Here is a 20,902-nt window from a genome sequence, read left to right on the forward strand (position 1 = left end):
TGTTGTTTGTGGCAGGTTTCAGTAGAGGATGGTACATCATTGTGAGGCATCTTTCCAAGACCAAACAGAACTCAGGGTCTGTGGTTGTCTGTAGGGAGAAACGCTGCTGTGTGTGTGGGTGGATGTGTGTGGGGTTGTTCAGGCACAAAACAAAACAAGGACAATTTTGGAAAAGTCTGCCAAAGATTCACGCCAAAACACCATGCTCAACATGTTTTTATTCACAGCAACTTTGATCTTCATCCCTTTTTAACGTAATTCTCTGACACACAGGCCTTAAATTTCCCATGTGCTGTCATTCAGAAACAGCAATCGTTGTCCAAGATAGAGATAGAAACTAAAACTGTTTTGCAATCTAATCATCATGAGCAGAAGACCAAACAAAGAATAGCTGGAATTCAGTCTGAGGAGTTTTGCTGATAAAAATTGCCAGAGAGCCAATTAAGCCATGTATCTTTTCTTACAGTAGTGTACTGTGATGTAAATATCACTTCTATCCTATCACTTACAATGCTCATTTCCTTTGCTTATGCATACATGTTCATTTTGTTTATATATTTAATATATTTACCCTTGAATAATGAAATGAGAAATGCCAATGAGAATTTAGCCATATGGCTCCTTGGATAGTAATGTTGGTCTTCTCTTTCTTTTCTTTTTCGCTTTTGAGGGATTGCCATGAAATTTGGGTCAGAAATGTTCATGCTGCCCAGAAGATGAATCCTATCAGTGACTTTGGTGACCTCTGCCTTTTCCCCTAATGCCACCACGAGGTTCACATCTGTGGTTTTAAATGAAATGTCTTCACAACTTTCGGATGGATTGCCATAAAATTTGGCACAAACATTAACGTCCACACAAAGATGGATCATAACAACTTTGGTAATCCTTTTACTTTCTAAACAAGCATCAACATTAGGTCAAAATTTCAATTCCAATATTTTGGTTTATGACCAAGCACCTGCAAAACTAGAATAGAATAGAATAGAATAGAATAGAATATACTTTATTGATCCCTTTGGGAGGTCCCTTGGGGAAATTTGGGAAAACTAATGAAAATCCCATCAGCCTCAGCTGTACCTTGTGTTCAGTGCTAATTTTGAAATGTTAGTATGCTAACACACTAAACTATGGTGTAATGTAGTAAACAGGCATATCAGCATTGTCAGTGGCAAGTTAGCATTAAACTCAAAGCCTCGCTGTGCCTGCACAGTGCAGCTACCATGGCTATAACCTGTTAATATTCTCCAAGCGCTTTTAAAATGCAGCCTGAGAACCCTGATGAATTTCTCTGAACTATGTGGGAGATGTCACGCTTTACTGAACACAAAATGCTGGGAAAAATCCTCAACAGTTTTATTTGGACTTAGAATCACACTGGTTTTCACAAGAGTGTATTAAAACACTTTTTTTCAGAATTAAAATGATTTATAATCAGCAAGTATACTGGAGAAGGTCCATCTTAGGGGAAGAATCAGAAGTGTGTCCCTCATGGAATAGCCCAATCAAAATTTAGGTAAACTGTTATCTACTTATGGTTTCTGCTGTTTGCGCAACACCATTTGGATTCAGTTTCACATTCATAAACACTACAGTACACTGAGACCGAAAGGTAATGAGTTTGTAAGAAATAGCACTGATAGCAATTTCCAGGTCCATCCCAGGGGCTAGGACAGCCAGGATAACATGGATGTAACTTTAAGCATTTTCTTGACTGCAGTGTAATTACTGAACGGGACTGCAATAACTGCTTCAATCTCTGGAGTGAAATTAACAGGTCTGAGATGCTCTTTCACCTCAGAGGAAATTACACACAATGCAGCTACTCATCTCACACACACACCATTAGTAACACAGTATTTTTCATACGCTGTATGACAAAATGAAGATGGATTGTTCCTCTGTCGCATTTCTTGTATCTCCAAGTCTCTCATTTGCTTTGGTTTATTCCCCTTTTCTTCTTTTTCTTTATCTTCTTTTTCTCTTGAGTTTTTCTTGCCTTCATGGTCTAATTCTGTCAGTCATTTTTACAAAAAAAAAAGAACAAATGCACTGCCCTAGCCCTCCTCCTCGTGTCTGTCTGTCCCACATCTTTAACTTGTTACCCAGGGTTCTCATCCCCCCGTTTTCATTACTGACAATGACATCTTTTAACGTGAGGTGTTTCCGCCCAAGAATTCAGTCTTCTCCCACATCCATTAAATATGCTGGAAGTGACTTGTTTGAAGGACAAGCATGTGAATCTTTGGACGAGCTGCCCTGTAAAACACTGTCAACAATCTCATCTTTTCTGAGCAGCTATGCACTTTAACGTCACAGGACACAGATGACAGCAAAGATATGCAATAAAATCTGTCAGTTAATTTTTTCAAACACGTAAAAACCCTTTTTGTCAGTTTTATGTCTTTTGTTCTGACAAATATTAGCCACAGCTTTCACTCGTGTGTCAGTGTTATTGTGTTTGAAATTTCATTCATGACATGTTGACAGCAGTCATTTTCTTATTAACTCTTGATGGTTGGATGCAAGTAATAAAACCCCTGCAGGGGGTCGGGGGCTGAAATGAGCAATTGTGTATTGAGCTAACCATCAAAAGCGAGTGTAGAAATGGATGTCACAGCAGCGCTTTTCACAAGACTCAATGAAACTCCTACCACTAACAGAGAACAGAGAGATTTGTCCACAACTGTGAAAATTAGACCCGCTGAGGGTAGGAGGGGCTCTGTTAGTATGCTTGTGGGTGTATGTGTGTGTGTGTGTGTGCCAGGAAAGGAGGTTGTCAATGTTGATATGATTGTTTGTGTAAGTGGCCTTGAAAAGCTGGCAGTGAGTTTGTAAATGACGGATGTGGCTGGCCGCTCGGTGGTAGTTTGACAGAGACACAAACCATTTAGTGAGAACATTGTTTTACTCGGACAGATAAAAGTCAGATTGTAGATTTAAGTCTCTTAAATTTTTATATATAGTTTTTTTTTCTTTACACTTTTGTACGGATTAAACAGAAAACAGTTGCTGGTAGACAGATTTCATATGGTTCTCTCCCCTTGTTTCCAGTCTTTATGCTAAGATAAACTAACTGACTTCTGGCTTCAGATACATATTTACTTTACAGAAATGAATGGTATCAACCTTCTCTTCTACTTATGTTGCAGCAGGAAAGCCCATAAGCTCATTTCTCAAAATGCGGAACTGTTCCTGTACGTGACTATCACGACCAACAGCAAAATATTCTGTGATCTGTCAGTAACTTTATAAATAAAATCTTCTTGTGCCATTGTCAAACGTTTCCCCAGAGAACCCTCTGCTGTCTAGATCTCAGGTCCCAAGGCTAGAACTAACACTGCTTTTACTTTCCTTTTCTAGCTACTGAGTCTCTGCATTAGGCCAGCAGTGCAGACTCCCATTACTTGAAAAAGTACACTGTGGCATCTCCATCTGTGGTTTGTAAGGAAAAGTACACTGGGGAGAGGACAGTGAGGTTCATTTTAAATGAATATGACAGTTTGAGTTTGAGAAGAAACACCATCACAGTCCAGCCTCTTCTTGCAGGTGGAGAAACGTCTTCAGTTACGCTACTAGAGAGTGAGGGATTCACATGTTGGCTGATTTGTCAGCTTTACTCACGTTTCCAGCTTGAGAAAGTGAGGGATCACTGTGTGAATGTTTAAACCCTAACCCAGGGTTAACCCAAAAGGGTTATTTGATCCCATCATTAAAGTAGCTTTTATGTCCTCTGTTAAATCTACACCTTTTCCATGACTTAAACAACATCTTTGGGTATAAATTTTCTTTTCCCTTTATTCATGATATGCATGCAGTGACCATTTGGGCTATTCAGTGATGTGATGTTGCTCTCAAACTGTTTATCTTTAGAAAGAGAGGTTTTTTTGCCGTTGTTCTTGTTTCTACTCTGAACCAAAACATTTTACATCTGGTTTAATGGTGTGTTTAAATTCGTCACAACTAACCTACACTAGTTCAGCTTTTTGTTGTTGATGTTTAGCATATTTCAAGCTTGATGAAACTCACTATTTGGAACACTGACATTAATCTAGACCATGTGTGAATAAAAGATGCACACACACAAACCAGAAAGCAACTTTCAGACAAATAAATATGGGTCTTTAACATGTACAGATGCAGTTATTGTCTGTTTTTTCATACAGCTGGTTATATTAATATAATTCATCCCTTAACCTATTATTAATCTTCTTGGGTTGAGTGAATGTGTCATGTGTTTGTACCTAGTTAACAAAACTCCAGCTGTAGTTGTTAAATGTCACAGATGAAACTTTTGCCCATTTTTCTCTACTTTTTCTTTAACTCACTGTATTTAGGGTTGCATTTGGCCTCTGTGCCAGTGTACACAGACTTCAGCCCCAGGAACATAAATGGAAATATTTATTTTTGAGGGGGCAGCGTTACACAGCACATTTACGATCAGACCCGTAGAAACTGTGAAAAACTGTGTCCTGATTTGTGAACCTCCACAAAGAGGCCAAAGGCAGAAAAACACTCCTCTGCAGTCTCTTTAAGACAAGAGCCAAGTCAGATTTGTCTCAGTTGTGTCCAACTTTTTTTTTTTTTTGGCTAGCATACACAGCTGTGTTGTAATACTAAAGTTCATCACTCACGCTCTTAGCTCAGCTTGGACACAGCTTTTATGAGCTGTTCAAGATGGACTTACCCACTGAAATACACATGCTCTAACTGTTTATCTTTGTGATTGGAATAAACTGAATTTGCGATGGTTATGCAGGAAATTATCTTATTTCTTAAAATACTTCCTGATATTTACAAGCAGTAGCCAAACACCCTTCCTCTGCACCGGGGCCAGCAATAAACAGCCAACTTACAAGATTTCCTTTATGTATTGTACAATTCATACCAGATTGATATGGAATTTCTTTCAGTCTGGGTATTAGAAAGCCTTTGTTCTCATTTCTTTGATGTGTTTTACATAAACTGCCACAGACAACTGGTTTGTCTGTGAGGTTGCGTTGTCCTATAACAATAGATGCGGTTCCAGGAAGGCTTCGTTAAGTTGGCCAGATGGATGGAAACAAATGTGCCAGGCAGAATGCAAGGTGGTTGGTTTTTAATATTCCTCTGTGGTCATGGCTTCAGCTTCACAGCTTTACTTCACTTCCATGGTGTGATTGGGTTTCCTGCAAAATGAGTAAATGGCACTCAAGGGCAGTTTGTGAAACGCCAGACGAAAGCTGGAGCTGAAGTCTGTGTGAGATCATGTTTAGTTTGGATGTTGCTCTTCTGCTCCTTCAGCCAGAGCGGGCAAGGATTTGTTGTATTGGCTCAGCTTTGGATAAGGACTGACAAGGCACTAGCTATGAATGACAGTGGACATACTATTCCCTTTTTCCTTTGTTAAACATTTGGTTATGATGTTTACTGTGAAGACTGGCTAATGACTGATTCAAGGTATTCAAGGTTGGATTAACCGTCTGATCACAGCAGTCATACATGATCAAATGATGCCTTTCCCACATTACTGAAAAATTATAATCATTACTGATGCTAAATTTAGATCAAAACATTTACTGCTCTGTGGGGCTACACAGCGATGCTTTGAGCTACATGCTAACATCAACGTGATAACATGCTCACAATGAAAGCATCAACAAGCAGATGTTTAGCAGGTCTGACGTTTACCAAATTCAACATTTAGTGTGCTGGAATGTTAACATTTACCAGTCATCACTAAGGCATACTAAAGTTAAAGATATATCCATCACTGAAATGTACATACTTCATGAAATGTAGACAATCCCAAATATTTGTGGGGTATCACTTACATCTAAATGCTATATTCAGAAGTACTGTGAGTCAAATTACTATTTCTTCTGTTTGTTTCCAGAAAATTTAATTTTTCAAGGTTGAACAATATTTGTGGATGGTATTAGGCATCAGACCTCCCTGTCTGTGGCATCTGGACAGCATGCTCAGGCACTGAGTCACACTGCAGCTCAACAGAGGAGTCTCTATAGTGATAGACCTCATGGTTAAAAAAAAAATCTGTGGTACTGGAGATGAAGTACAGTATCAGTTTCATCTTCAGATAATGGTGTAATTGTTTCTTTCTTGTTATGGTTAGTCACATCCTTCATGGTCCCATTTTCTGCCTCTCTTTGGGTTGTCACATGGCACTCAGAGCTATACATGGGAAGACATTCAACAAGCCATTCATTGGGTAGCTCAACCAGTTATGATGTGGGCGATAATCCTGAAAGGAATGGAGATGAAGGGCAATACAGTGTGTGACATATGGGTGAGGTTTAAAGTTGGGGGAGCTTCAGCTGGCCTGGGCCCCGCAGACTGAGCCCTCCTACTGTCCCCTGAGTGTGTGACTCCTTTGTGTCTCATCCATACCTAATATCCAGGGTTCGCTGTGGTTCTCCTGTGCTTCAAAACAGAGTCACACTGAAGGAATGTGGTCAATAGCCAGTGTTATTGTGCGGAGGAAAGGCCCCATGTCCTGTGCTGCTTATGTGTATGTGTGTGTTTTCCTCTCATTTGAACATCTGTGTGAAGATGGATGGTATTGGGACTCATAATCTCTGCAATATTAGCACATGAAAGGTAGAGAGACTGCAGGAGGGCTATTTTAACCGCACACAGGGGCCCCTCTATTAGCCTCCCATTCATTCTCAAACAGACATACACATGCCGCTGTTATTACACACCGCGTGTTGGTCACTTTCAACATCCGTGGCAGTAACAAACTCTTCAGAGACATTCGGCTGAGTAATTTTGTCATAATTGTGATTAATGTGCTGGCAGGTCACTGGCAGTGTTAAAGCAATTAACAACACTCAGTGGCCCCCCTTTACACAATCAACAAGTCATTTACAAATCATTACTTGGGACTTTTCAGAATATGAGTGTGCACTTGTGGAAATGTGCTACGGGTCATCTGATATCAGAGCAGCTATGACTCTGCTAATGTTTCCCTTGGGGAGCGTGGTTTTGGTCCACTCAACGCCCCAGGGCAGTGGCCTGGTCTGGGACAGAGGGGGGGTAAATAAAAACAGAAGGAAGGAGCATGAGGGGAGCTGTGTTTGTGAGAAAGCGGGAGCTGTGAACACACAGTTCCCACACACACATTAGACTATCAGAGAATTAAAATATTGTTGTAAGAAACTTTCTATGAAGGAATCACAGTCTCAGTAAGGTTGGTTTATTTTCTGTGCACCAGAGGACTGGCAACGTCTGCATGTTTACTCTGATGAGAAAAGAGAAAGAATCAGTACTTATGAGCATCCTTTTTGAGAAAGGAGAAAAAAGATTGCAGATAGCGCCATATGAAAGATATACAACTACATAATGCTTGATACATTACATGTGGTATGCAGGTTCACCTACTCAAGATCATGTCTGAAGAGTGTCGGCATAATAAGGAAAACAGAGTTCTCCTCTGCAGTATTCAAGAGGTTTGTTGACTGAAAAATAAGGAATAATTTAATGGATTATAAGATGCCCAGTGTCTTGTTTTACACAAGCATTATGTATTAACATTTCCCATTATTTTGCCATTTCTCAAGCCAAGGTTTCTACATGTTTCTAATCTTTAATCTTATATTATGCCAGTTCAACTTTATCTTCTTTTCCGTCTTCATACTAAGAGACTGAAGCTGGTACCAAGGAATTTAAGGAGAGACAACCCTTCAAACCGGAAAAAAGACAGAGATCAATCCCACATGACAGCCAAGTGTCTGCCCTGCAGTAGCTGACCCTGTGCTCAGAGCTAATTGTTGGGGGGGTGAAAGAGAAAATGTCAAGTTTCCCTTTGGGAGATCAAATGTTTTCATGCAAAACTAGACCATTCTTTCTGAGAGATGATGTCCAGAAGTTCAGCAGAGCAACACACAAATATTATTTCATTAATATGTTTTTCCTCCTGTGTGGATGTACCAGTGGCTTTAGAGGAGGAAATAAGTGTCATCCAAAAGGCGTGCAAAGCAGAGAACACTGTCATGGAGCAGAAGCAAATACAATGAGATTTTCAATGGACCACAATGCACCCAACAACACCAGATCTGTGTGCAGTCACATCCTCATCCTGCCAGTTCAAGCAATTCACAAGTTTAAGATCACAGCTGCTCGGCAACTGGCCTGATAATTTTCCTTTCCCTCAAAGAGATTATTGTAGTGTTCCACGGTCAAACCTCAGTGATGTGGGAGTGTGTTTTGACCACCTAATGTGCTTTTGGATGGTGAAAAACTACAAGGGCCCTTAAATTGCTGTGTTCAGCTGCCAGAATGGCCGTAGGTAAGTTAATTAAGTCGGTGGCCTTGGAGAAGAGTTAGGAAGTGATGTCACATATGGATACACATACATACTCACCAATGCGCGCACTCACACACACAAATATTAAAGCTGACCCTAGGTTAACTTTACCACCTTGTAGTTTTTATTAAAAACTGGTCTGACTGAGAAAACCAATATTCTCTGGGACCTTCTTGAAGTGGCTTTCTATGACCTCTGTTACCCTCTCATACACACACACACACACACACACACACAGTAAAATGTTATATTTTCATGCTCAGCTTTTTATGATGAATAACCGCTAAGTGGAATTTCACTGGCTGCACATCTGGGAGCCCTTACATTTAAAGATGGAGGGAACATGTACTGTACGCTAAATGAGCACATTCACTGTGCTCGTTCCTTATTTCTGTGTCATTCTGTGCATTTCACATGACAAATTTTATTCATCTGTCAAGGTGTCAGTTTTTTGCATGACATTGTGGTTGAACTCTAAACCCCAACAGAGTTTTGAAGGCAATGCTGAATATGAATTTCATATGTCCTCTCCTGTCTTGTACATTCCTCAGCTCTCGAGCAAACCAGTACACTGCTGGCTGTACAGATCATACAGAAGGTGCCAAGTAGCCTTTTGGTTTCATTATTTTTCTGAATGTTTTCAGAAAATTTCACAATTTTATAAATCCCGACCTTGCAACACAGACTTTAATGAACTTTTAAACTCAAATCTTTGTTTAAAAGGTCACTCTTTCTGGGATTTTCTTTTTCTCCAAAGTGGCAATGAGTCACATCTGATTGGATTTACGAATTTATCTCTTAGGTTTGGTGATGAATATGTGAAACATGCTGGGGTGAACAGATGTGGGGTCTGCTTATTCAGGCTTGGTGCCCAACTGGCCTCAAGTACCAGCATGGCTCTGATGAAGATCAGTGCTGTAAATCTGCCATTTAATCACATTGTTCGGTTCCCCTTCAGTAAGCTTGGAGTACATCTCATTTACTTCCTTAGCCACTTGTTTAATGGAGACTATGTCACTATGTCAACTTCTTTATAGGTTTACATTAGTTGTTTTGTTTCTCAGACTCAACACATTTTACATGAATGACCTAGCTTTACTAGCTTTTCAAACATGTTTCCACATTTTCCATTTGTAGGTAAATGTAACATGCACATAAAATATCAAGTTAAACTTTTTACATCCCCTTTTATTACACTTCAGGCTTCTTGGGCCCAGTCACACCACCTGCGTTGTTTAACTGGTTGGTATTGGCAGTGATCCAGAGAAAATAATGAGTTATGAACTATTACTGCTTTTAATCAGAGTACATACAACATTTGTGTATGTTTCGATCAGTCAGTGATAATTTAGCTTGTAGTAACACACTGATGATAGAAGGCAAATGACATGTGAGCTATTTGTCATATAAAGTTTAATTGAAATATTTTCAGTGAACATGTGTTTTTAAAAGAGTTTAATCTGAGTACAAAGGCTTAACTGGAAGATATGAAGATACTTCCTCTGCTTGACTGATAAAATGAAAAGCACATGAAAAGCAGCTCAATTTTCACAGCATGGGGGAGGAAAATACTTGTTGCTACCTGCAGATCCTTGCAGTGATATCCACATTTAACAAAGTTAAACACAGTAAGGTCACACAGTGATTATATGTGATTAATTTCCATTCCAAATCGGGACACAGGGGCTAAATCAATGGCTTTATCTCCAAACAAGAGTGCTGCTGACTCTGCTTTTGTCACGCTTAAACTGGACTTCAAAGCTGATCTGTAAACATGGCAAAATGGGCTGTGGACTGCCACTCACAGCCCTTTATCTCACCCTGATGTTTCAATCAGCAGACCATTCTCATCACATATACTACTGTGCTCTGCCTCACATAATGCCCTTAGAGGGAAGTTAAAAGTTCATCCCTTTTAGCTCTAATGTTTTCCTAATGGCCCTCTTGTTGAGTTAATAGTTAAATAACAGGCAGGATCATTGTCCTTGCCTTTCATTTGCTCTTGTGAGTAAAGCTAAACACATGTTCTCACATCAAAGCATCAAATTTAGCCTCTAACCCACTAGTACAGTAAGATTACACCAGTTGTGTGCTGGCCCTGGAAAAGCCTGCTTTACGCTGAATCTAAAGAGGTAAAGAATCACTTAACTGAACCATGTGCATCAGTGGATATAAGTGTATATATTTATGATGAAAAGACTGATAATATATAGCAAAGCATACATAAAAAGAGTAACCATAACATTTTAAAGACTTCCTTTTTTAACTGACCAACTACATACATGTTTTACAATAAAAAGTTGGCTCAATGGCTCAATTGTGAGAGTATACCTCCTTCATTTAAAAGTATGCACTGAGTATATAAATGCATAAAAGAGTACAAAAATAAAACATTTGTATATTAATTTTACATAAGACAAGGAGATTTGAAGGGATAGATGAATAGATCTCCCAGACTTTAACAGTTAAATGCAGCTACATATTCATTGATCAATAAGAACAGAATGGAAACAGCAAGATAAACATAACAAATAAAGACAAGAGAATTAAATGATCAGAATGAGCAAGTAATAATTAATTTTGTCATTAAATCATGAATACATCTGATATAAAGTGCATTGCTATCTGCATGACAATTGTAGGTACTAATCTCTAGACTGTGGTGTTCAGTATATTTTTTTAACTGCTGAAATGATAACTGTTATTCAAATTGCTCTACACTCTTCTTTGAAATCATTATTTATTAGTTATTGCAATCAGAATCCAGCTAACATGAGTTAATCTTTTTGACACCGATTTAGTAATACAGCTAACTGATTTATTCATGCTATCTTTTGTTGACTAACACAGATTTATGAGTCCAGTAAATTTTGACTTATTGGTTTCTCAATTAAAAGTATTTGGGATCCAGATGTTCAACTTTTCTCTGGAAATGAAAAAAGCAGCTATGTTGGGTAACACAGGATCGCATAATCACAGCCACAGAACGGCTCAGGAAATGCTCGAGCGCTTTTGGTATCCTAATTTCCATCACAACAACATTGTAATTGCCATTTTTACTAGGATCTTGTATACATCTTATATTCAGTCTGGGGGTAGCTGGCACTCACTGAAATTCCACAGTGCCAATTAACTTGAAACGTGAAATTCAACTTGGCAAACTTCACATCTCTGCCCATTCCTCAGTTTTTAGAAGAAAAACTGTCCACTGTTCATCGATTTGTGCAATTTAAAATCGGAGACGATCAACATAACTAGATCTCATGTTTAGGATTAGTTATATCCATTTTCTCCTGGCTCAGCAGACCACAGGAATCTGCTACTTGCAAGTAGGATATTGGCTCATGTTTGTTGTGGAGAAACCCTCCTGCTGACCTACAACCCTCTCCTTTAAACTTTCTTTTGAATGTCCTTTTACCTAAATGACAGAGAGGCCACAGGGACAAGAAAATCTCCAAAAATAATTCTTTACTGTTGAAGTCCATTAACATAAAAAAGTATATACATTATAGTTAGAAAAACATACACTCACAGATATAAATTCACTTTACACTAATAACAACTATGTCCTCTATAAGTGGTGAGAGTGACGATGGTGAAGATGGTGGCAGGGCTGGTGGATTGGTGTTCGTTATGAAAAGCTGTGGGTTCATTCCATGCAAAAGGCTGCCGCAGCATGGCAGCCCAGGTAAGTGCTACACAACATACCAGATGATCTCATCATACATTGTATATCCGTGATGGTTCAAATCCTCAGTGATGGCTCAGGAGGATCTCTACAGGCTGTTTAGATGCCCTGCTTGGATTTCTTCAACCTGGGAGGAAAAAGAAAGGAGGTTGTGAGTTTTATGAGATTATTTTCTGTCATTTTTATCAAAAACAAGAACAGATTTTTTTTAAAAATGACTTTGGCAGAGTGGCAAAAAAATAAAAATTTGTATTGTGTCCATTTGGACAAACACTTGCTGTTAACTTGTAACTAGTAAACACCATGTTTAAAATTAATGAGTATTTGTTCAACCATGACTGGATGCCAGGATTACATAAAAGAAAGAGCCAAAATTCAGAATATATAATTCAGTTCCAGTTATGTTAAGTAAAAGCAGCTGCTTAGAGTTTACAGGGCCAATGTATTTTTTGACCTGTAATTGTGAACTAAATATTTGGCTTATTAAAGTTGATTTTATTCTGCTTCAACTTATAGGAGGTCAATGGGCCCTTTATCCCTTTAGTTAGTTGTTTTTAGTCAATTAGTTGCTGTCAGGATCTGTTTTGTTTTTTTTTTGTTGTTTTTTTTTGAGGAGTTTATTGCTAGTAAGTGAAAAAAAGAATAATTTTGCAGAACATCCATTTGCAGCAACCGCAGAATGTTGTACACTTACACTGCACACGCAGTGTAAATAGTTGATCATGGGTGGGCAGTTTGATTATTGACTTTGGATCATACTGTAAATGCTGAGTTACATTTCAACTGATTCAAAAAGGTAATCAAGGTTTTGTTTACCAAACTAAAGAGTAGAATTACAATTGTGTGCTTTTCTACACATTGTAAATACGTTTGTCCCTCCTCCCCTTTTGACTGTATGTGTAATTGGAAACACATAAGGACTGATCCATTGCAAATGACCACCGTCAACTCTCTACTTGGGCTGTTTTGTTATGCAGAGGACTGTTGACACCTTAACAAGTCAAGGCCCAACAATCATCCTTGAGACAGACAGTCTGCGGCACTGCGGGCGGATCAGTCTGTGGGTATTGAGTGTGTATGTCAGAAGCTGGAGCATAGAGGATTTATCAACATTCTTCATTCATTTGGTTTTCTTCCCATGAAAAGACAGGTTTTTTTCATCCCAAAACTCTTTATCTGCTTCCACAGCACAGTGCAGAGTTTGTTTCATCCCACCGCTCAGTCCTTAAAAACGTATGACTTATTCGTTCCAAGGTTTTTTCCAGAAAGCTCTCTCCTTCTTCAGGGCAGGAAGGAGACAGTTGACACTGGCACTGACTTTGAGCCGTCTTAATCTCAGACAAGCCTTTTGTAAGATGCAAGTTGCTGCATTAATATTACATTAAATAAAATATAAAATTGCAGTTCTGCTCCCATCATCTTATTTCAAAACTCTGTGCAGTTTATATTCCACGTGTGTGTTTTATAAAACCGCATTTGCAGACCTGGGTCTTGTATGAACAGTGACGAACACCCGACAGCATTTCAGTAAGAACAGATTAAATGCGGTTTTAAAGTTTATGTTTCATCCCACATCAAACTCACAGTTTGTGTGTGAAAGTGGATTCAATCTCTTTTCCCACTTAGTCATGTACCAGCATGTTTTGAGTCTTGGCTCCAGTATAAGTTGGGCAATTAAGAGCTGTCACTCTCACAATGGTCTATTGATAAATGTCCAAATGCGCATTTGCGCTTTTGCATTAGTGCATTGCTTACTTTAAATTTCTATAGAGTGGAAGTGATTTTACAATGCTCCAGACGATCTGTTATAGGCTGACAAATGACAGAAGGCAAGAGAAACATGCAATGCAGCAAACACACAACCCGCACCCAAAATCAGCCTGATTTATCTGTACTTACTTGTTGAGAGCGTTCCTCAGGTACTGCTGCAGCCACCGTGTCTCTGGGTTCAAACACACCTCTTTGTTTGACTTCAGCTTGGCACTGATCAGAAAAAAGGAAAAAGTATATTATATAGTCTATTCAGTATTTACCAATTACACCTCAGCTTAAGATGAAGAGGTGAATTACACAAAGTCACATCAGGTATCTTGACACGTTGTTATCAAACAGACTGAATTAACACTGCCATGTCAGTTTGACACATATGCAGAGTTTTTTCACAGGAGTGTATAAGTTTGATAAAGACCAGTGGCTCTTCCCCCCATTTGTGAAGCTGCTGCATATATTCATATCGAATATTTGCATTCAGGCAGTTCTCAAACATCACCTTTGATTGAACTACATAATTATTGTGCAGTAAAAATTTGAATACATGAATGTTCAGGAGTCAGTCCCTCAAGGCTGCTTTCTAAATCCAGCGTAACCCTGTGGTTATTTACAGAGTCCGTCAAGACTGGATCGTATGTCTCCATGTAGGAGATCATGGCTTCTTTGGTGCTTATGTCCAGTTTTTGAGAAGCTGAAATCAGTTTTACAGTGTTCCTGTGTGTACATTTTTAAGATCTCCCAGTTCTATAACTGTTCCTGAAGTTTTCCTGTCTGTTGTAACCAGCCGCATCGTGCCTGTGCTGCTGCACATTTTTTATCTGTAAATTCACACCACACAGGCCAAAACAATGAATGGGATCAGACCGAAAGGTTGTAAGCATGGTATGAGGAGGAAACACTGCGTGACAAGCAAATGAGAAGCAAACCCAATTACTAAACCCACAATTATTGCATCCAACTGCATCCAATTTCCACCTCCCTTTTAGAGTCCCTTATTCTCAAACGAAGCACTTCCTGTGGATGTGTCAGTGGGTCTGTGGTAAAAACGTCTTGCTTTCTGTGGATATATGTGAGGGTGAGTGACAGAGAGGCGTGTGTGTACACATGCATTCACAACTCTTTTCTCTGGCCTGTCTCCTCTCAGAGATTGATGGTGAGAAATGTCCAACAAGGAGGAAACCTGTCTGATTTTTTTAATGCCAGGATAGAAAGCATGCACTTCTGTGTGTTTGTGTGAGTGCCACCCACTGAAAACAGTTTTTTAAAACAATACTCACATCACTTGGAAGGGGCAGTTAGGTGTTTGGATGAACCTGAGCTCTCGGATGTAGCTGCGTGGGAGGTTGTTGACTGTTGAGCGGCAGTAGCATCTCTCCACCAAGCTGATGGGCTTTGCTGTAAGAGAGAAGAAGCAATAAGTTACACAAAAGACTATTTACAGCAAATCATGTTTTAAATACAGCAATAAAACATAAGTTAGATGAAGGTGATGATCTCCCATGAAAAATGGGCTACTGCTAGATATATTTTCTTGAAAATAAGTCAGATCAAACATTATTATCACAATACAATACATTGAAAATGCAATGGTGTAGCCGGCAAATAAATCCATATTCAGCATCATCTTTGTCATGTGAACACATCTATGCATGCATGCAGAGCCACTGCAAATCTACAGAATGCACCGCACCGAGGTCTTGCAAGATTTACAGAATAATTGTCCATCCGTACATCATTCATAATCGTTTATCTTTTTCAAGGTTGTGTGTGGCTGGAGCCAAGAATGGGCAACATTAAATCAAATTTGCATATTTAAGCTTTATAGATTTTTTTCCCGTTCTTTTTCTTTATTTTTTTTTTTGCTCCACAGAACTCAGACAGAAGTAGGACTTGCAGACCCACAAACACTAAACTCTTTCAGTCGTACACAACTGTATACTGTGTGGTCCTTAAACTTCATGATGGATGTACATACTTTCCATTACAACCTCAGCTCTCAGGTTTGTACACAGAGATGTTCACAGTTGAGTGATGTGGAAAAATAAATAGGACTATGTTTTCTCTCTCTCTTTTTTTTTTTTTTTTTTTGGTATGAAACAGGACAAAAATCAGTTTAACCATGCAGACTAACATAGGTGGAAAAAAATGCATGAAATTTTTGGGTAGGAGTGATTTCAAGAACAAAACAGTAACTAGTTTCTTTTCCTTATAGGAAACATATAGGAGACAGTAGGTCACACAAACAGATGGTCAGAAATACCGCTACAGATTAAGCTCTATGCTAATTTTATTTCTTTACACCTGATCTAACAGCATTAACATGATAAGGCGCAACACCTTCAAGTTGGGTGACTGATGTCGCCATGTAGACTAGTTGGGGCTTCGTCTTATATCTGCCTCATTTGCGCGTAATTAAATGAAAACAAATAGCAGAACAAATACGCACGCTGATCAGTGACCGGCAGTGAATTCCTCACAGCAAGAACCGCATGTGCAGCTAGAACAAGCTAATTATAATAAAAACATTTAAATAACAGGAAAAAAGGAATTACGTTTAATTAACATTTATTTTCGGAAACATTTGCGCTTTTAAAGCATATAACTGGAAGTTGGCATCTGAACTGGACGGACAATTATTAGGATAGAAATCAGGTCTACACCACGTCCCTTCAATAAAGTTAGAGTTAAGGTAATCGCAACAAAATTACTGCAAAACTCATGATCAGTGTTTTTTATGTACTACTAGACAATAGTTGTGGAATGGAAAATCTAATTTTTTAGACGCTGATTTAAACAATATTTGTTTCCACTGATGCATTTTCCTGCAAACGTTCTTGCAACCTCTCTTTCTCTCTTTAAATATTTAAAAACCTTAAAACTCAATATGCTCCATGCAGGCAAATAATAACCATAAATAAGATTAAATAACCTTTAATTACTCGCTGATAATTATCGCTTTACTTTACACAGCTGAAAAAATAAAAGGGGAAAGAAGATATTTTCATACCTTGTGATGGAGGCGAATATGTCGCCACCGTGAGCGCAGCCACGAGTGCCAGCAGTTTCACATCCATTCTGCGTTAATGCCACTAAGATTTGATCCTGCTCGGAGTAAAGTCCAGAGGTACTGTGACAGAAGGGACCATGGTGGAGTGTTAAATGAAGCTCCAGCGTCAAGCGTCAAGCCCGACAGAAATGCAGATACCGGAACTTGTCGTGAGATGTCAAAATAAAAGCCGTGAAAGGCACATGCTTTGCTGAATTTAATATTTATCACGTCACATACTATATCAAATTATAAAATATATAGCGCTTACATCAAAAAAGCGGGTTCTACGCAATATGTTAGTGGCTGATGACTTTATTTTCCAGTGTTTGATTTTTAAACTTTTATTTCGTAAGAACTTTGAACGGACAGCCGAATTGCGCGCTGTGTTCAATAGAGAAGCATTAAACCATCACACACACACAAACACACACACACACCTTTTCACTTTTATCCTTTATCGTGCATACAATCTAACATTTAAAATGTTTTATTATATGATGTAATTTAGCAGTAATGTGTGCTATAGAACATGTTTTGCTTGACCAGCAAACTTCATAAGAAGCTAATTTGGCTTCATTTCATTTATTTGCTTTTTTTTTTTTTTTTTTAACAGTCAACTAATAGGAAACACAAAATTTGCCCACCAGGCAAACACTGGATACATTTTCCTCAGCTCAACATGCTCCTGCCATCGCTGTCATGAAGGCTATGAAAAGAAACAGGAGATGTTTTTGTGCATGTGTTTGTTTTTAGTCATGGTTTGTCTTCTCAGGGACTTCACTGGCCCAAATTAATTAAAAGCTAGAAGTGTAACTGGAGATGACTCACATGAGCATGAAGTGTTCTGTTACATTGATGGTTCCAATAAATAGACAAAGGAGATGCAGAGACAACACACACATATACACATACAACTCGCAGACTGTGAAATGAGTGAAACTCTTCTCAGTTTAAGTGAATTCCTAAACAGTTTCTTTTATACAGGCTGCTGAAAATGTGTGTGTGTGTGTGTGTGTGTGTGTGTGTGCGTGTGCGTGTGCGTGCGTGTACATCCTCACTGTTGTGTTTGGGAGTATTATTAGCGTCCTTAACAGGATGCAGATGTGAAATCAGTTTCCAGACATTTGGCTTTCATCTTCCAGAGCAAACACCCTAGAGTACATGTGTGTTTGTGTGAGTATTATATGAGTGAATGTGTTGTTTTGGGGTGTGTGTGTGTGTGTGTGTGTGTCTATGCGTGTGTGTATGCGCGTGCATGCATTTCAGCCGCATATCTCTACTGTGATGAAAACACAAATGAGTCTTGTTTTCTTTTGTTTTGTTTTTTTGTTTTTTTGCACTAATCACAGAGTTGCCTGCTTTAATGTTTTAATACCTAAAATATATTTAAATACTTATTTAAGACAAATGCACACAAGTGAACTAAACACAGTTCCACAATATAAATATATTCTGAAATCCCTTTAGTCTTTAGACAACAAACGCTTGTATTCATGCTGACTGAGGATGTGTTTTGCTACCTTTTTTTTTCTGAATCAGAGAGCAATATTAATCATGTGGCTTGTTTTGATTTTCTATTCTTTTTTGTTTCTATTTATTGGAGACACATTCTCTCATCACACAGCTGTGGGAAAGCAAACCACCTGCTGACAGCACACTTTATCATGAAACTTAGTGAAAACTAGAGAAGGGTATTTTCAGGGAGAATAACAGTACTTTACGCTTGTGATTTACTGCCAGTATCATAACTAAAGTACAAATAGTCATGTGCACAATGTCTGTCTTGTGGAAAGAGTATTAATGTACATACAAGATGTTGATTATGCAGTACTTTTATACTTACTTAAATGTAACTCAAAGGATGTTTTATTATTTTTGTGTCTGACACTTTGCCCCATATGGCGCAGACGGTCTGCGATTTGGATCTCAGTCGTTATAGATGATGCCATGGAGACCAGACAGACCGACAGAGGAGATGCACGGAGGGTAGAATCAGCTGACAGCTGAATGGACACATATTGACTTCTCTCACAGACCACAAAGGCTGACTTCAAGTGTGTGTGTCTGTCTGAGACGGACTGAGACAGAGAAAAGTAGAACAAGCAGTATAAAACCTAGAGTATTTGTGTAAGGTTCTCTCAGCTTGGAGTGAAAGGTGACTTCAGAGGCTTCACAACAGCTCTTAAACCTGCTGACTCTCCCCGACCTGTCACCACAATACACACTTTACATTCACTCCTCTGTTCCTTTCCCAAACCCGTGTGAGCCTGCACAAACAACAAACGTGTGCAGTGTGGTTTGCGCAAGCACAGACACAAATGAAAGACATTTGTCTTGAATGCACACACACACACACAAAATGTAAATGGGGGCCATCCTCTGACATGTCGTGGGCGTGTGGGGGAGAAGTAAGAACACATCCAGGGTTTTCATCCAACATTTCTGCCACAGTCTGTGAGAATTACTTTCTTCCACTGAGGTGAATGGACTGTAGTAGTGTGGTTACATAAGCAGATTTGGCAGTACATCTTCTTGCCCAATTGTTTCATCCTTTCTTGCATTAACAAGTTCACTCAAGATCTGCATCTTCCCACAATAAAACACTGCCAGGAATCAGTTATTATAAATGTATTGCCAAGATTATCATCTTTAAAACTGAAAGGGAAATAAAGTGTTGACTCCAATTTTAGGGTGTTTCGGGTTTTCAGATAGTGATGGTGGTGTAGGGGATTTGGTCACATGTTGTACAGACACTGAACGCACAGTATGCACTACCTGTTTGCTCACACCTGCCAAGTGTCTAGTATATTTGAGTCTTCTGTAGCCCATCTGTCTGTAATGGGAGGTCTCACTCCAGGGGTCCATCTTCTGCTCTCAGCATGAGTCATTTCTTACAGTAATCTCAAAGAACATGGTCAGTGCTTTCTTGACTGCAAGTGTAAATCACATGTCAGGTTTTTCTCAGAAGCTCCAAGGGCATAGCAGGTTTTCTTTCAGTTTTATTTTTTTGTCTGAGCTTTGAAAACCTTGAGAACATTGGTCAACTCTCTTTCTGTTTCTCTGTTTCTGTCTCTTTCCTTTTCAGTTCTGGTTGTTCCTGAATTTTGTTTGCTTCATTGGCAGTGAATGTAAATCCATTTTTGATGCCAGAGCTCAAAGAGAATGGAAGAAGAATATAAAAAAGAAAAAAAGGAAACAAGATTCTACCAAACTCATTTAAGAAATTAATTATGAACATCAGACAAAATCATAATAATAATAAGACTAATAATAAGTCATAATATGATACACAGTATACTATGTACTAAGTTCAACATACTGTAGTAAATCCATGGTACTTTAGTATAGTATAGTATAGTGTTGCATTTTTCCATCCTACTCTACACATCTATATGCTTCTTTCTTCTCTCCTCACATGTGCATGCACGCATTTTAAATCTCTCACCTTACTGTGCCAAATCTTGGATTTAGTGACAGATCCTTGAGGCCAATACGACATCTGCATTTCAAACCTACGCACATCAAACAGTCTCATCATAATAACACTTTTACAAAGCTGTTTTTGAAATATAGTTCCTATCTAAATATTTAGAAAAGCTCACGTTACATCATGGTGTTCAATAACAACAACACCCTGTTCCAAATGAATCTCCATGCTGTTGATGATGAGTTTGAAAAAACACGAATCTGTCACATGCCAATAGATTGTTAAACATTCTTTAACTGCTATTCACCTTTAAAGAGTGACCACAAGACCAAGGGGGGCAAGAGTATGGATGGCTGAACGTATTATGGTGAAGTGGCCAGTTTCCATAGATCGGACTTTGGTTTGAGAACGTACAGGCAACTGGTCCCAGTGGGGGATCTGCAACTGCTCCATTGAGGCTCTGTGAGGTTGAGGGTCTGCTGGCTGAGCCTTTGTCTGGTTTCCTCTACGTCCTCCAGAGAATCACAGGCCCTGTGCCTTCACACCGCCATATGGACCACCTCAATGGCCTGTCAACAAAGTCCTTAGCCATAGATGTTGAATCAAAGGAGAAAACAAAGCGATGGACAATAGCTTTATAATCATTTGTAGGTTTCAAGATCC

At 38.9% G+C, this 20,902-nt stretch overlaps 1 protein-coding gene across 1 annotated transcript; it reads right to left on the reverse strand.

Moving 5' to 3' along the window:
• Positions 1–9,701: 9,701 nt before the first annotated feature.
• Positions 9,702–16,930, reverse strand: cxcl12a (chemokine (C-X-C motif) ligand 12a (stromal cell-derived factor 1)). The gene is made up of 4 exons (XM_041049887.1): positions 16,771–16,930; positions 15,041–15,158; positions 13,893–13,976; positions 9,702–12,120 (listed from the first exon to the last, which is right to left on the reverse strand). Exons 1-4 carry the CDS (start codon positions 16,835–16,837, stop codon positions 12,093–12,095), a joined length of 297 nt encoding a protein of 98 aa, XP_040905821.1. The 5' UTR covers positions 16,838–16,930; the 3' UTR covers positions 9,702–12,092.
• Positions 16,931–20,902: the final 3,972 nt, after the last annotated feature.

The sequence above is a fragment of the Toxotes jaculatrix genome, chromosome 11, assembly GCF_017976425.1.
Source record: "Toxotes jaculatrix isolate fToxJac2 chromosome 11, fToxJac2.pri, whole genome shotgun sequence".
Classification (NCBI taxonomy): Eukaryota; Metazoa; Chordata; class Actinopteri; family Toxotidae; genus Toxotes; species Toxotes jaculatrix.